The sequence below is a fragment of the Symphalangus syndactylus genome, chromosome 13 (genome assembly GCF_028878055.3).
Source record: "Symphalangus syndactylus isolate Jambi chromosome 13, NHGRI_mSymSyn1-v2.1_pri, whole genome shotgun sequence".
NCBI classification, from domain to species: Eukaryota; Metazoa; Chordata; class Mammalia; order Primates; family Hylobatidae; genus Symphalangus; species Symphalangus syndactylus.
Window position 1 is genome coordinate 127,544,284 of NC_072435.2, and position 17,021 is coordinate 127,561,304.

The window sequence follows — 17,021 nt, forward strand, 5'->3', positions numbered from 1 at the left end:
TCCCAGCTACTTGAGAGGCTGAGGCAGGAGAATCACTTGACCCCAGGAGGCAGAGGCTGCAGTGAGCCAAGATTGTGCCGCTGCACTCCAGCCTGGGCAACAGAACAAGACTCTGTTTCAAAAAAAGTAAAGTTTAAGACAGAGTTTCAGGATGAGTTTTATTATTTGCAGCCAATTCTAGGATTTTTATAATAAACTAATCTATGCCAGTTAAACTCCAGAAATAAATCCAGAGTGCTCAGCATTGCGTGTATTTCTCTTTGTTTCCAGAAGGTTTTGTGGTTGTGTTGAGTGCAGCTATAGTATAAAAAATAGTACTAATATTATTATGGTTATTTATGTCTTATAAAAACCTCCTGATTGGAACATTTTTTTCAGTGATTATGATGTTAGAGAAAATGAGTAATTATTTATGGTTTTGTGATCCTAACCCAACTGTTGTTTCTTACGTTACTTTACGTATGTGTTTGTATTATTATTATTATTTTTTTTGAGACGGAGTCTTGCTCCGTTGCCAGGCTGGACGCAATCTCAGCTCACCGCAACCTCTGCCTCCTGGGTTCAAGCGATTCTCCCACCTCAGCTTCCTGAGTAGCTGGGACTACAGGCGTGCACCACCACGCCCAGCTAATTTTTGTATTTTTAGTAGAGATGGGGTTTCACCACGTTGGCCAGGATGGTCTCGAACTCCTGACCTCAGGTGATCCACCTGCCTCAGCCTCCCAAAGTGCTGGGATTATAGGCGTGAGCCACCGTGCCCGGCCAGTTTTTTGATTTTTTTGTAGAAATGGAGGTCTCACTTTGTTGCCCGGGCTGGTCTTGAACTCTTGGGCTCAAGCAATCCTCCCACCTCAGCCTCCCAAAATGCTGGAATTAGAGGCATGAGCCACTACACCTGGCTTTATAGTTTATTTCTTTGTTTATTTAAATAGGGCAGAAATTTTCCTTCTGGTAGCTGCCAACTACTACTGGTCTTAATTTCTACCTTCAGAATACCATCAATCTATCCTTTTAGGTGGCAGACGTTCTGTGAGCTTCCTTCTGCTGTGTTTTCCATGGATAAGCTCTATTTTGGTATTGTCTCTCCTAAATGGGCACCCAGAATTAAATTCCCTTCAGAGTGTTTTTTCTTTGTGAGAAATTCTCTTTTTTAAAGAATTGTAATAATGGTTTTTGATCAAAATCAAGGTTGTATTTTAAAGACGAGTATCTTCTGTAATCCCAGCACTTTGGGAGGCCAAGGCGGGTGGATCACGAGGTCAGGAATTCAAGACCAGCCTGGTCGATATAGTGAAACCCCATCTGTACTTAAAAATACAAAAAATTAGCCGGGCTGGGTGGCAGGCGCCTGTAATTCCAGCTACTCGGGAGGCTGAGGCAGGAGAATTGCTTGAACTCGGGAGGCAGAGGTTGCCTTGAGCAGAGCTTGTGCCACTGTACTCTAGCCTGGGCGACAGAGAGAGACTCTGTCTCAAAAAAAAAAAAAAAAAAAAAAAAAAGGCCAGAGTATCTTTACCAATACTACTACCTTCATGGAGGCAGAGGCAGAATAAGGTAAAACTAAAAATCATTCTGAAAACCAAGGCTGAGTGTGCCATGCCTGGAGGAGTTCCTGTGTCTTCTGCAGAACCCAGGGGCAGCAGGACCTGTGTGTCCCGAGTCCTCTGGGAAGCAGGCTGAGTGTCAGCCACAGTCGGGGAGCAGTCAACAGGGTGCACAGTCCTCCCTGCCAGTGCTTCTTGAGCAGAAGTTTCTCATTTTAATGGTCCAGTTTATCCGTGTGTTCATGTAGATATCCAGTTTTCTAGCAGCATTTGTTGAAAAGACTTTCCCTGCCCCGTTGGATTGCCTTAGAGGCTTTAGAACATCGTGTGAGTGTGGGTCTGATTCTTGGTGTGCGGCTCAGTTCTTTTTATCTGTGTGTTGATCCTTACGCCAGCACTGCACTGCACTGTCCTGGTTCCTGGAGTCTTGGGGTGTGTCTTGAAGTCAGGTCCTTCACTTGGTTCTTCTATCTCAATAATCTTTTTTCAGGCTCACTGATTTTTAATTTTTTTTTTCTTTTTTTTTCTTTTTTTTTTTTTTTGAGCTAGGGTCTCACTCTGTCACCCAGGCTGGAGTGCGGTGGCGTTCTCTGCTCAACCTCCAGGGCTGAAGTGATCCTCCCATCCCAGCCTCCCAAGTAGCTGGGAGTACAGGCCTGTGCCACCATGCCCAGCTAATTTTTGTATTTTTGTAGAGATGAATTTTCGCCATGTTGGTCAGGCTGGTCTTGAACTCCTGACCTCAAGTGATCTGTGCACCTTAGGTTCCCAAAATGCTGGGAATACAGCATAAGCCACTGCGCCTGGTCAATTTAAAATTTTTTGTTTGTTTTTTGGAGATGGGGGTCTCATTATATTGCCCAGGCTGGTTTTGAACTCCTGACCTCAAGCAGTCCTCTTGCCTTGACCTCCCAAAGTGCTGGGATTATAGGCGTGAGTCACCGTGCCCCGACTGATTTTTTCACGTCTCCACACTGATGTTACGCCTATCCAATGAATTTTTTTTTTTTTTATTTCAGATGTTGTATTTTTCACTTCTAGAATCTCCATTTCATTATTTTAATAGTTTCTGTTTTTTTGTCAAGATTTCTTCTTGTCTTTTATTGCAGTATATTTTTCTTTATGTCCTTGGGCATACATATTAAGGTCACTTTAAGATCCTTGCCTGCTTATTCTAGTACGTAGGTCATCTTGAGGTTGGTGTCTGAGTATGGCTCGTGTTTTTTGTTTGTATTTTGGAGTGATTTTGTTTGTATTTTGGAGTAAGTTTGAATTGAATATTTTCTCTTAGCAGCTTGCTCCCCCAATTTAGACAATTGTGCATGACATGTAGAAACCCTGGGTTCTGTTATATTCTGAAAAGTATTTATTTGCTTTAACACTTAGTTAACTTGATTGAATTAAAAATGCACACTCTGGCTGGGTGTGGTGGCTCACGCCTGTAATGCCAACACTTTGGGAGGCCGAGGCGGGTGGGTCACGAGGTCAGGAGTTTGAGACCAGCCTGGCCAATATGGTGAAACCCTGTCTCTACTAAAAATACAAAAATTAGCCGGGTGTGGTGGCGCACCTGTAGTCCCAGCTTCTCGGGAGGCTGAGGCAGGAGAATCGCTTGAACCCAGGAGGTGGAGGTTGCAGTGAGGTGAGATCACACCATTGCACTCCAGCCTGGGCGACAGAGGGAGACTCTGTCTCAAAAAAAAAAAAAAAAAAAAATGCCAAACAACAACAAAAAAACCTGCATACTCTTTCTCCTTTGTGGCAGGAGGCACCTGAACACTCAGTTCAGTACTTGAGCCTTCTCTTGGATTCTGTTTTTGCGTACATGGTTTAGGTGGAGGTTAGGGGGAGAATGTGGGGCCTCCTCCTTTTCCATCTGTCTCTTGCTCTTTGTCCTCTTGTTCAAGCCAGTGAGATGCTATGTGTCTTTAGGTTTGAGCTGTTCCATAGAGTACAGACTGGGGCTGCCCTCATGCCAAATGCCATGAAACTGGAAACCTTACCGTGTTCCATTCCCTTCTTGCGAATATCACTTCCCTTCCTATATCAACGGCCTACCTTTTCATATTTTTTTGTATTTCATCTAGAGTTTATGGTTACCTGGATTATGGTTTTTTTTTTTTTTTGAGACGGAGTCTCGCTCTGTCACCCAGGTTGGAGTGCATGCAGTAGCGCAGTCTCGGCTCACTGCAAGCTCTGCCTCCTGGGTTCTCGCCATTTTCCTGCTTCAGCCTCCCTAGTAGCTGGGACTACAGGTGCCCACCACCACGTCTGGCTAATTTTTTTTTTTCTTGTATTTTTAGTAGAGACGGGGTTTCACCGTGGTCTCGATCTCCTGACCTTGTGATCCACCTGCCTCGGCCTCCCAAAGTGCTGGGATTACAGGCGTGAGCCACCATGCCCAGCCTCGTTACCTGGATTATGTTTGACCCAATAGGAAGTACTTGGCCATTACTGGACACGGAGCCCTTTATCAAGTTTTTTTTTAATTAAAAAATATTCTTTTCTTTTGATTATATTAGTCATACATGCTCATTATAGAACATTTGGGAAATTTAGAAACGCACACACAAACAAATCATGTCACCTGTAGTGCTGCCCCAGAGGTAACCACTGCCAGGCCATTATTTTCAAAACATTCTTTCCTTTCTTTCCTCCTTCTCTTTGTCCATCCCCTCTGTCCCTTTCATCTTCTTTCCTTTTCCATCTTGGTTAAATGTAAATGGCAGTGCCTTCCTGCTACATACGCTGCATTGTGGCTGATTTTTCCTTTTAGTAACTCTTCCTAAGCCTTTCCCCGTGTGAGTACCGAGTCTGTGGCATGGCTGGTGGTGGCTGTGTGGTGGCCCTTGTGTGGCAGTTGGTTCAAACAGCTCCTTCTCACTGAATAGTTACTTTGTTTAGGTATCTGTAATTTTTACGTTTAAAATGCCTCACTAAGTAGAGTGAATATAATTTAGTGATTTAAGGAATAATTTAGCAACTATTAATTAAGTCCTTAGCAATTACTTTAATGGCAAGGATGGTGACCAGATGGAAAAGGGTTAGGGTTAAGTCTGTGCTGACCAAGAGTTGGCTAGTTTCTGTCTTTATAAAATAACATGCCAATAGCTTCCCATGTAAACTTTTAAAAACCGTGATTTTTTAAGAGCAGTTTTAGGTTCACAGCAGAATTGAGAGGAAGGAACAAGAGATTTTTTTACATACCCCATTGCCCCCGCCATGTGCACAGCTTCCTTTATATCTGTGTCCCCCACCAGACGGTGCATTTGTTGCACTTGGTGAAACCTTCAGTGCCGTGTCATTAGCATAGTACTGTCGTTTCACTGCCCTAGAAATGTCCCGTGCTCGCCTATTCACCTCCTCCCTACTGCTTTGCACCTGGCAACCACTCATCTTTTTGTCTCTATAGTTTTGCCTTTTCCAAGACATCATAGAGTTAGGATCATGTAGCATGTCACCTTTTCAGATTGGCTTCTTTCATTTTTTTTTTTTTAAAAGATGGGGTCTCTTGCTTTGTTGCCCAGGCTAGAATGCGGAGTGCAGTGGCACAGTCCTAGATCACTGCAGCTTCAAACTCTTGGGCTCAAGACTCCTGAGTAGCTAGGACTACAGGCATGTGTCACCATGCCTGGCTAACATTTTAATTTTTTTTTTTTTTTTTGGAGATGGAGTTTTGCTCTTGTTGCCCAGGCTGGAGTGCAATGGCGCGATCTCGGCTCACTGCAACCTCCGCCTCCCAGGTTCAAGCAATTCTCCTACCTCAGCCTCCCGAGTAGCTGGGATTACAGGCATGCACCACTACGCCCGGCTAATTTTGTATTTTTTAGTAGAGACGGGGTTTCTCCATGTTGAGGCTGGTCTCGAATTCCCGACCTCAGGTGATCCGCCCACCTCGGCCTCCCAAAGAGCTGGGATTACAGGTGTGAGCCACCGCACCCAGCCTAACATTTTAATTTTTACTTTTTTGTAGAGACAGGATCTTGCTGTGTTGCCCAGACTGGTATTGAACTCCTGACCTCAAACGATACTCCCACCTCAGCTTTCCAAAGTGTTGGGATTAAGGCATAAGCCACCATGCCTGGTGATGGCTTTTTTTTTACTTTAAACATTTTAAATACATCTGTCTATTTATATCTCTATATATCTCACATATTTATATCTCATGTAGGGTGCTGACTATAAAAATATTTTAAAGATCTAAGTTGGCTGGGTGCGGTGGCTCACACCTGTAATCCCAGCACTTTGGGAGGCCGAGGCAGGTGGATCACGAGGTCAGGAGATCAAGACCATCCTGGCTAACAGAGTGAAATCCCGTCTCTACTAAAAATTCAAAAAAACTAGCCAGGCATGGTGGCAGGCGCCTGTAGTCCCAGCTACTCGGGAGGCTGAGGCAGGAGAATGGCTTGAACCTGGGAGGCAGAGGTTGCACTGAGATCGCACCACTGCACTCCAGCCTGGGCGACAGAGCAAGACTCCATCTCAAAAAAAAAAAAAAAAAAAAAAAAAGATCTAAATTAATTAGATAGTTATTAATTGGGGTTTTAGTGTCATTTTCCAGTAGAAAGGCAATTTCACCTTTTTATTATTTGGTGTTTTTGGATGTGAATTATGCTGGGCTGTGTGACTGATGGGTCGGCTGAGCGTTGTCTCAGAACTGAAACTCGTGTTTCCCAGCATTAGCCCTTTTATTGTTTCCCAAGGACTGTAGGTTTGCATTGATTTGAAATTCCATTAAAACCAGAATAATATGTCTTTTACAAGTCTTTTTCCCCCCAGAGGTAAGTTAGAACTTTAAATTGTTTATTATACGTAAATATACATTACACATGTATATTTAAAGACACGGGGTAGATAACATTTCTGTTATTAGAAAGGAATGAGGTTGATGTTTGGGATAATTATGATAGTTTGAGTTTATTCTTATAATGGCTTTCAGTGATCAAAATCTCATTTTTTCATCTTTTTTCCCAGCAGCAAGCCCTCGCAGGGAGCCTGGTAGCAGGGGCCGGAAGCACAGTAGAGATGGACCTGTTTAAGAGGCAGCAGGGGATGCCCTCCACAGGTATGGCAGGTACGTCAGGGCATGGCTAGCGTGGCCTCGGGAATGCCCCCCTCTCCTTGGGCTGCCGAGGTACAGTTTCCATGAGTTTCTGAAGAGCAGTTGCTAAACTTGGTTTCTTCCTACTTTGAAAATTAACCTCTCTTTCAGTGATTATCAGCTGAACAATATTTATGTGAATTTTTCTGTGTCCTGAAGTGAGGAATTTTTCAGTTGAGCAGGTGTATTCCATGTTGGTTTTCTGTATGCATTTGTGGGCTCTTGAGTCATCACGGTGTAATTAAACACAAAATCATCTGCTTTCTGAAGTTGTCATATTTTTAAGCTGATTTTTTCAAATAATAAACTTCATATATTTTTATATAAAAGACGTCAACAGTTCAGTAGGGTGTATCTTAAGCCTACGTCTGGCTTGGTACCTGCCCACTCCCCAGCCACAGCAGTAACCACTGTTAATGTTTCGCATATTCTCTCACAGACCTTCCTCTCTCCATACACAAGCATTGTTACTTATGTGATACTTTGAAAAAGTTGAGATGCGATCGATCGTATATAAGTTGTTATGTCTAAGAATATTAACTGAAGAGGCCATCTCTTCAGGTCATAACCTCTGTCAGTGCTCCGTGCTCTTCCGTCATGGGGATGGTTGGTTCTTTTATCAGTCAGATCCTTGTCAGTGTTCATCTGTTAGTTCCACCTTTTGTCTGTTACAGTGAACTAAGGATTGAACATGTAGTCTCTTGTTTTTTTTTTTTTTTTTTTTCCTACATGTTTATCAGTCTGTCTATCTACTTATTTTTTGAGATAGGGTCTGGCTCACCCAGGCCGGAATGCATTGGCATCATCGTGGCTCACTGCAGCCTCTACCTCTCAGGCTTGAGCAAATCTCGTGCCTCAACCTCCTGAGTAGCTGGGACTACAGGCGTGTGCTACCACACCCAGCTAAATGCAAAAATTTTTGCATTTTAGGTACAGTTGTGGTCCCACTATGTTGTCCAGGCTGGTCTCGAACTCCTGGGCTCAAGTCTTCTCGCCTCAGCCTCCCAAAGTGCTGGGATTATAAGCATGAGCCACCCCGCCCAACTGTCTGTCAATATGTCTAAAGGAAAAATGCCTAGACATGAAATTGCTAGATCAAAGCACAGATGTAGTTAGGTAATGATGGTGCTCAATTGCCCACCAAAAGGACAGGGCCAGTTTTCACTGCCATCAACAATTTCTGGTTCTTTCACATTTTGATTGTTTTATTAGGTATAAGTCATATAATCCTCATTGATCTGATGGGTGAAAAATTCTTTGTTCTGTTATGGGTTTCTTTAGTTTTGAGCACGCTGTGCAGCCTCATTCCCTGTGTGCTGGGCATTTGTGAGTCTGCTCCACTGCCCGTCCATGCTCTCATCCATGTACTTGTGATGCTCCTCATGTGTGCCTGTGCTTTCTGAGTACTAAGCGAGTCCACCTCTGTCCGTCGCACGCATTACGGTGTTGCCTGTCAGGTTGTTGCTTGTCTTTGGCCTTTTTATGATGCTTTTTCTTATATTGGCAACATTTTAATGAGAAATTGTATTTATCAGCCTTACCTTTTATGGCTTCTGGATTTTAGTTCATGTATAGAAAGGCGTCCCTATTCAAAGATGATAAAAACACACATGTTTTTTTCTACTACTTCTCTGGTTTTATTTTTACATCAAACTGCACCTTTTTTGAAAATTATTCTAGAGCAGTCTAAGAGGCCTCGCCTTGAAGTGGGTCACCAAGGGGTGGTTTTCCAGCACCCGGGGGCGGACGCAGGCGTTCCTCTCCAGCAACTAATGCCGACCGCACAAGGTAAGGCCCAGCAGCAGAGCCAGCTCCCCGCTCAGGAGCAGGCGGTACACTGCGGTTCCAGAAACCAGCACCAGACTCAAACCTGGGCAGTGGAGGTAGCGTGTTTGCAGTGGGGTGCCTGAAATTGAGATACTTCTCTGAGTCCCAGTCAGTATCATGTGCAAAGCCCCTGGAGACATATTCTTGCCACACTAATGGGAGCCACACGTCGCATTGTCATAGTGTCTTTGAACAATTTTTACTCCTGTGTTTTTCCTAATTGCTGCTGTTGTGGGGGTGCCCTGTGGTGATCTGGTGCTTGTTTTGCTTGATGCTGACTTGCAAAGGTCAAGCGCCTATCTTTCCTTTTGTGTGTGCTCAGTTGTGGCCGACTTCTCGTGTGAGCGTGGCGGGTCTTGGACAAGCACCGGGGTGTTAGACGTGTCTCCTTGTGACTCATTGGTAGAAGCTGCCACACTTGGGAATCAGTGCTCTTGGCGCTTTTCTTATTTTGCAGGAGGAATGCCCCCCACTCCGCAGGCCGCGCAGCTCGCTGGACAGAGGCAGAGTCAGCAGCAGTACGACCCCTCCACGGGGCCTCCCGTGCAGAACGCTGCCAGCTTGCACACCCCACTGCCGCAGCTGCCCGGGAGGCTGCCCCCAGCCGGTGTTCCCACTGCAGCCCTCTCCTCTGCGCTGCAGTTTGCACAGCAGCCGCAAGTGGTGGAGGCCCAGACACAGCTCCAAATCCCGGTGAAGACTCAGCAGCCCAGTGTTCCCATCCCTGCACCCCCCAGCAGCCAACTCCCCATCCCTCCCTCGCAGCCTGCACAGCTGGCCCTCCACGTTCCCACGCCTGGAAAGGTGCAGGTGCAGGCCTCTCAGCTTTCCTCCCTGCCACAGGTATGAGAAAAGATAGAGGAAAAAAAAGAAAATGGTTTGCAGGATTTGCTGGCTACCTGTGTGTTAGGGTGTCACACCACACTGTAATTTGTATATTTTCTCTTAGCAGCTTGCTCCCCCAATTTAGAACAATTAGTTAATTCAGTACTTGCAATATAGTTTTATTTGGCTCTATGATATTATCTTTATTAAAGTAATAAAGAACTGGGCTGGGTTTGGTGACTCACGCCTGTAATCGCAGCCTTTGGGAGGCTGAGGCAGGTGGATCACCTGAGCCCAGGAGTTTGAGACCAACCTGGCCAACATGGCAAAACCCTGTCTCTACTAAAAATACAAAAATTAGCCAGGCGTGGTGGCACGTGCCTGTAGTCCAAGCTACTTCAAAGGCTTAGGCAGGAAAATCACTTGAACCTGGGAGGTGAAGGTTGCACTGAGCTGAAATGACACCACTGCACTCCAGCCTGGGTGACAGAGTGAGACTCTGTCTCAAAATAATAATAATAATAATAGACAACTGTTATTATTGTCACTCTTAGTACCAGGGGCCCCTCCTTACTCACCCATATGTTGTGCGAAGGCCATGGTGTCAGTTATCCCTTATGATCTGCCCAGCACCTCTCAGGTAGGTGGCAGCGACCCATTCTACCAGTGTGGAGACAAATAGTCAGAGGTTCTGGAGCTGGCCCCAGGTTACATGGCGATGAAGTGATGAGCGGGGCTTGACCTTAGCTCCATGTGAGTGCAAAACCATGCTGCACACCACCCACCAGACGTGCTCCCGGATGCCTGCTTTGCTGCTTTTGGGATGCTATATGCTCTGCAAACGTGTGTAAGGCGTTACTGATCCAGCTTGATACACATTCCAGGTAGTTAAAATGCCCCTCCTCCTCCACTGATTAATTTTACCCAGTGTGTTTTTGGAATGTCCACAGTAAACTGGTTTCGGTTCCTAAGGAATAGCGAAATGCCACAGCCTGGGTGCCAGCCGTCAACAGGGCACTGACAGGGAGGCCGGGGAGGACTCTCAGCCCCCTTAGTTCTCCACTGTTTGATGCACATCAAGGCGTGGGGAGCCCACTGCAGATAATCTTCCCTTCCTTTTGCCTTCTCCCTCACTAACAAAAGAATTTCCTAGGTGGGCTTTGAGTTCAGGGTTTTTGTTTGTTTGTTTTGAAACAGGGTCTGGCTCTGTTACCCAGGCTGGAATGTAGTGACACGATCTCTGCCCACTGCAGCTGCTACTTCCTGGGCTTAGATGATCCTCCTGCCTCTGCCCCCTGAGTAGCTGGGACTACAGGCGCACACCACTACACCTGGCTGATTTTTGTATTGTTGTAGAGACGGGATTTCGCCATGCTGCCCAAGCTACAAGTTCTTTTTCTTTTTTTTTTTTAGACGGAGTTTCACTCTTGTTACCCAGGCTGGAGTGCAATGGCCCGATCTCGGCTCACCACAACTTCTGCCTCCTGGGTTCAAGTGATTCTCCTGCCTCAGCTCCCGAGTAGCTGGGATTGTAGGCATGTGCCACCATGCCGGCTAATTTTGTATTTTTAGTAGAGATGTGGTTTCTCCATATTGGTTAGGCTGGTCTTGAACTCCTGACCTCAGGTGATCCGCTGGCTTTGGCCTCCCAAAGTGCTGGGATTACAGGCATGAGCCACCACGCCCGGCCTACAAGTTCTTTATGTTTGAGATTTATGGCAAAGTCTTAATTATATAACGATGAAATAATAGTAACAATAATAGCTATCACTTATTCACCACTTGTGAGGTGTGGTGTCAAGCACTGTGATGAGCGATTTATTGGCATTATTTATTTCCTTTACCTGACAACCTTATGAGGTAGAATCTTTATTATCTCCATTTTATAGATTAAAAAAACCGGAGGCCAGAAAAGCCAGCGATGGGTGGGGCTGTGGCTGGGAGCCTTTTGTGCAAGTCTGCAGGGAAGCCTTGTGCACCCACTCTGAGAAAGGCAACACGTGCCGGGGCAGCTGAGCTCTTCTAGGCCTTACGTTGCTTGCTTTAGGTTTTTGTGGAAATGATTCTATTTTGAACACCTCCTCACATCAAGCCACATACTGACTTAAAGCAGCTCTGTGGTTTTTCTTAGATTTAATTTACCTGCCTGTATTACTGAAAAAATCAGCTGTGGAAAATGATTTTATTTTATCTTTTTTTTTTTTTGAGTCAGAGTCTCACCCTGTCCCTCAGGGTGGAGTGCAGTGGCACGATCTCCGCTCACTGCAACCTCTGCCTCCTGGGTTCAAACAATTCTCCTGCCTCAGCCTCCCGAGTAGGTAGGACTACAGGCATGTGCCACCATGCCCTACTAGGTTTTTTTTTTCCAGCAGAGAAATGATTTATCTCACAATTTAGCTCTCTAAATAACTTTATATTCTCTCCTTAAGAACAACAGTACAGGAAATCATTTACTGATCATTTTACAATGCACATAATATGCATGCTTAGGCAACTATTTTTTTTTTTACTTTTTAGTAGAGATGGGCTTTTGCCATGTTGGCCAGGCTGGTCTCAAATTCCTAACCTCAACTAATCCACCCGCCTTGGGCTCCCAAAATGCTGGGATTACAGGTGTGAGCCACCACACCCAGCCTGGAAAATGATTTTAAAGAAGCTCTTTACAAAGTCTGTAGGAACCTGTTACTTCTAGGTTAGCCAGGGTTGGCACACTTTCTCAGTCAAGGGCCAGGTAGTAAATGTTCCAGCTTTGCGGGCTGTTCAGTTTCTGTGGCAGAAGTGAAGACATAGCCACACACAGACAGCACGTAAGTGGATGTGGCTGTGCTGTAATAAAGCTTCATCTCCAAAAGCTTGTGGCCAGCCAGGAGACAGTGCTGCAGATGTGAAGAAAAGAAACCTGTGTCGTGGGACGGTCACGCAGAGAGAGTGTGTTCTAGTGGTTCTTTGTCTCCCTTCAGCTTTTGAACAGGCTAAATCTTGTGTGAGCCTTCACTCAGCCCACCTTCCCTGCTCTCTGTGAATTTAAGTCACAGACTAGCAGCAGTTCTCTGTGAATTTAAGTCTGTCGTTGAGGTGGTGCGAAGAGGAGGACTTTTTTTTTTTTTTTTTTGAGACAGAGTTTTGCTCTTGTTCCCCAGGCTGGAGTGGAATGGTGCAATCTCAGCTCACCACAACCTCCGCCTCTTGGGTTTAAGCAATTCTCCTGCCTCAGCTTCCTGAGTATCTGGGATTATAGGCATGTGCCACCATGCCCGGCTAATTTTGTATTTTTAGTAGAGACGAGGTTTCTCCATGTTGGTCAGGCTGGTCTCGAACTCCTGACCTCAGGTGATCCGCCCACCTCGGCCTCCGAAAGTGCTGGCATTATAGGCGTGAGCCATTGCGCCTGGCCTGAGGAGGATTTTTTAACCCTTTTAGCCTGTCTGCCATGAGAGAGGCACACTGAATTTGTATTTTATATTTTCTTGAGATAGGGTCTTGCTTTGTTGCCCAGGCTGGAGTACAGTGGCACAAACATGACTCACTGCAGCCTCAACCTCCCAGGCTCAAGCAGTCCTCCCACTTCAGCCTCCCATGTAGCTGTGACCAAAGGCACACACCACCATACCTGGCTAATTTTTAAATTTTTTTGTAGAGATGGGGTCTTACTTTGTCAAAGCCCAGGCTCATCTCAAACTCCTGGGCTCAAGCGATCCTCCCACTTCAGCCTCCCAAAGTGTTGAGATTACAGGCATGAGCCACTGGGCATGGCCCAAAGATAGTTCATAATGAAAACTCCTATTTGGTTTTGTGGAAGTGGGAGGATGTGTTATTTGTGGACACGTTAGTGTTGGGCTGTGGATGTGATGTGATTTGTTTGCTTGCGTTGTGGAGTGGAAGGTGCTGGCAGTGCGCGTCTCTGGTGCCGTGGGCGCTCTGGTGTTTGGCACCGTGGGCTGCCCTGACATCTTCACCTTGCTCCACTTGTGCTCTGCCCTTATAGACAGTGGCATCGACAAGGCTCCCTGTGGACCCTGCCCAGCCCTGCCCACGGCCTCTGCCCACCTCTTCTACCTCGTCCCTCGCACCTGTGAGTGGCTCTGGCCCAGGACCCTCCCCTGCTCGGTCCTCTCCAGTAAATAGACCCTCCTCAGCCACCAATAAGGCACTGTCTCCAGTCACTTGCCGGACCCCAGGGGTGGTGGCATCTGCCCCCCCCAAACCACACAGTCCTGCTCAGAATGCCACCTCGTCCCAAGACAGTTCTCAGGATACGCTGACAGAACAAATAACTCTGGTAAGCACGCTTAAGAAAGTTGTAAAATGTACTCCAGTTGGTAAAGCACATTTAGTTTCAATTGTCAAGAATGTGATGGCGTAAAACTAAATGCCTGGTCAATTCAACATGGCTTGGGAATCAGTAGACACAAGATGAAAACCAAGGGTTAGCCTTTTCTGTTGGAAGCAGACTCATGGAGGCAGTCTGTGTTTTTGTGATAAAGCCTGCAGTCTTGGGCTGCTTTCATATGGGCAGTAGACAAGGATGGGAGAGGTCATGTGTATCAGTCAGGCTGAGAGGGACAAGCTTGAGCGCTGGGGCCCTGCAGGCTGTGAGGTCCCTGCAGCCACCGGTCTGCAGCCCTGTGCTTGAGAGTCACTGCCCAGCCCTTAGCACCTACTTTGGGTTGGATGACTAAGCATTTATTTTGTTCAACTTCATTAGGGGAATTAAAAGAAATGTGTATCAAAATAGAGTGTCATAAACCCCTGTTCCCCATTATCTGATTTTATCAGTGATGAGTATGCAGCTAGTCTCATTTCATTTATTCCACTTCTTTCCAGATTATTTAGAAGCAAATTCCAGGCATCCTATGGTTTCCCATGTAAACACTTCGGTAGAAACATGAGGTTTTAAAGTTTTAGTCTGTTTTATAGAGGTGGGGCAGGACTATTGCTCCAGCTTCTTCTAAGGCTCCTGGAAGGGTCACATGCCCCTAGACCTCTCCTAGAACCACTTTGACCTTTGTGTTCGAGTCTTACCTTTGATATTAAACTGGGACCTTGTGCTTTCTCTCTTCCTTAGTGCCTGACAGCCTTTTGCATAGTAGGGCTTCAAATTTCTGGGGTCTGAGTTGGTGGAACACACTCATCACATGCCGACCCCACCGTCCCCCATATATCACCTGCAGGAGAACCAGGTGCATCAGCGCATTGCGGAGCTGAGGAAAGCAGGTCTGTGGTCCCAGAGGCGTCTGCCAAAGCTGCAGGAGGCCCCACGCCCCAAGTCCCACTGGGACTATCTGCTGGAGGAGATGCAGTGGATGGCCACAGACTTTGCCCAGGAGAGGAGGTGGAAGGTGGCTGCTGCGAAGAAGGTGGGTTGGAATGCGTGGAGCTGCTGTGCTGTGTGCGTTGGTGAGGCTCGACTTTGCAGTGGTGTAAGTGGTGGGCAGGACTCCAGACCCACTTTTTTTTTTTTTTTTTTTTTTTCCCAGACAGGGTCTCGCTCTGTTGTCCGGGCTGGAATGTCCAGCTAATTTTGTGTTTTTTTGCCACATTACCCAGACTGGTCTTGAATCCTGGGCTCAAGCGATTGCTCGCCTCGGCCTCCTGGAGTGCTGGGATTGCAGGCGTGAACCACTGTGCCTGGCAGACTCACTCTAGAGGCCTTAACTTGTGAAGTCTGGGAAGGTTACTTCCCTGTTGTTTGGAGAATAACTGTGCTGTGTAATTAAGTCTCTGAGATGGTGTCTTCAGAGCCCAGCATGCGTTGTGGGATCAAGCCTGTGCTCCCCCACTGAGCACTGGTGTGGATTTAGCTTCATTTTGTTGCCTGGCTTTGCCTGGCAGTTGGAGTTAGGATACCTGCAGTGCCACAGGTCCAGACTGGTGGCTGGGGCTGTTCAGGGAGCTGAGAGGCTAAGAGTTAGAAGGCACCTGGTGTCAGTCAAGGGACAGCAAGGGGCTGTCCTAGGCTTTCCTGCCTGGCCCTGCGGCCTCCTGCCCTTCCTCCTGGGCTTCTAGTCTAGCTTTCTCTTTAATTTTGTCTGATAATTTATTTTCTCCTAACTGTTGCAAAGCAGGCGCAGAGTCCTTGGAAGACTCTGGAGGCCCTACTGCTAACACTAGAAAAGTGAGAACAAGTGGTAGATTTCTGGAAACCCCAGGCCTCAGTGGGAAGCAGCTGTGCTTTCACTGTGTGAACAGCCGTGGCCCTTCGTCCTCCTTATTACCGTGTCGCTGCCTCTGTTTCTTCGGCCCTAGGGTCTTTGTTCATATTTTCTCTACTCTTAAGGCTGTGGCCTTGTGTTCTGTCCCCTGCCCTGTCCACTCCCTACCCAGAATTCTCCCCCTTGCTCTCTTCATGTAGGGTAGGCAGAGAAAAGCTGAGACCACAGGGTGAGAACCGTGGGGTTCTGAGGGTCAAGGGTCTCAAGTCAGATTCATAAGCATTTCAGAAAAACCCAGATTCTTCCTTAAACCAGCCTTTCCACAAAGAAGATAGTCCTGAACATGGTGGATACCAGGCTGGATAGGGCAGGAGGCCAGACGTGTAGATGCCAGGCTGGACATGTGGATGCCGGGCTGGATGGGTGGGGGCTGGCCGATGGGCTGGAGTGGGAGCTGGTGGGGTTGGCTGAAGAGCAGTGCAGCACCTACAGGGCACAGGCCAGGGCCATCTCTCAACAGCTGAGTGATGCACCTGCAGCCAGGCCTGCCCTTCCCTGTGCCTCCTGCCTCTCGCTGGGGTAGACAGGGAGAGGCCGCAGAGTAGCCCACCCCGATCAGGGCCTGTGCTGACGACAGTGAGCCCCGTTGGAGGCTGAGTGGGAGCACGGCACGGGCACAGAGTCCCGGTGGTAATTGAGTGCATTTCCATCCCTAGAACGGGCGTGGGGGTGACAGCCATTGTCCTCTCAGGACTCCAAAGGTTTTCTCATCTTAATTCTCTCCACCCATTTGAGGTTCTGTTGGTGGGTATGTGAAGTGTCTAAACTTTTGGAAAGCAGTTTGACAATTTAAAGCAAAAGCTTTAAAAATGTGAATTATCACAGCCCAATAATTTCTATAACTGGTGCAGCATTCATGAAATGAGATGCTGACCCATGTTTATTGAATGGAGAGATGTTAACCATCTATTAAATGGGAAAGGAAGATTATAGCACAATATGGTATTCTAGTTTTGAGGAAAACAATGTGTATTTGGTGAAAAATATAAAAACACTTTCTAGAAAAGTCAAGCAAAATATTGATGGTGGTTTTTGCTTGTAGTCATGTTTTTCCTAATCCACCCTAAGAGCATACATACAAGGATGTGTATGACAGTGAATTGTACGTAATTTTAGCCGGAGAAGATTAAACAAAGTTACATATCCTTTTTTTTCCAGCATGACATAGAGTACAACATACAATTCTTGCACTTTTATTCACCAGCTCGTTAGAACTGTGGTGCGCCATCATGAGGAGAAGCAGCTCCGTGAAGAAAGGGGGAAGAAGGAAGAGCAGAGCAGACTGAGGCGGATAGCCGCATCCACGGCCCGGGAGATAGAGTGCTTTTGGTCGAATATTGAACAGGCGAGTGCTGCAATTGTCATGGGGTCGTAAGAATCAGCCTATCGGAGCTGGTGAGGCCGCTTCCTGAGACCAGAGCTCGGGCACCTTGCCTAGGAAGCTTTCGAGCACCAGAGCTGGCAATGTGTGCACTCTCTTGGGCTGTTGCTCGTTGGCCTTTGAATGAGCTG

The 17,021-nt window shown here is 46.7% G+C and overlaps 1 protein-coding gene across 24 annotated transcripts in view; it reads left to right on the forward strand.

Annotated features, from left to right (window-relative positions):
* EP400 (E1A binding protein p400) overlaps positions 1-17,021 on the forward strand; it is a 128,505-nt gene that overhangs the window by 24,757 nt on the left and 86,727 nt on the right. For 8 of the 24 annotated variants that reach the window (XM_055240142.2, XM_055240147.2, XM_055240145.2 and 5 more), the window contains 6 exons: positions 6,519-6,618; positions 8,326-8,433; positions 8,930-9,315; positions 13,283-13,576; positions 14,469-14,654; positions 16,714-16,854. In XM_055240142.2, coding sequence (XP_055096117.1) covers positions 6,519-6,618; positions 8,326-8,433; positions 8,930-9,315; positions 13,283-13,576; positions 14,469-14,654; positions 16,714-16,854 — 1,215 coding nt within the window. The remainder of the gene's footprint in view (positions 1-6,518; positions 6,619-8,325; positions 8,434-8,929; positions 9,316-13,282; positions 13,577-14,468; positions 14,655-16,713; positions 16,855-17,021) is intronic. The other 16 variants (XM_055240149.2, XM_055240143.2, XM_063614765.1 and 13 more) reach the window with 7 other exon arrangements.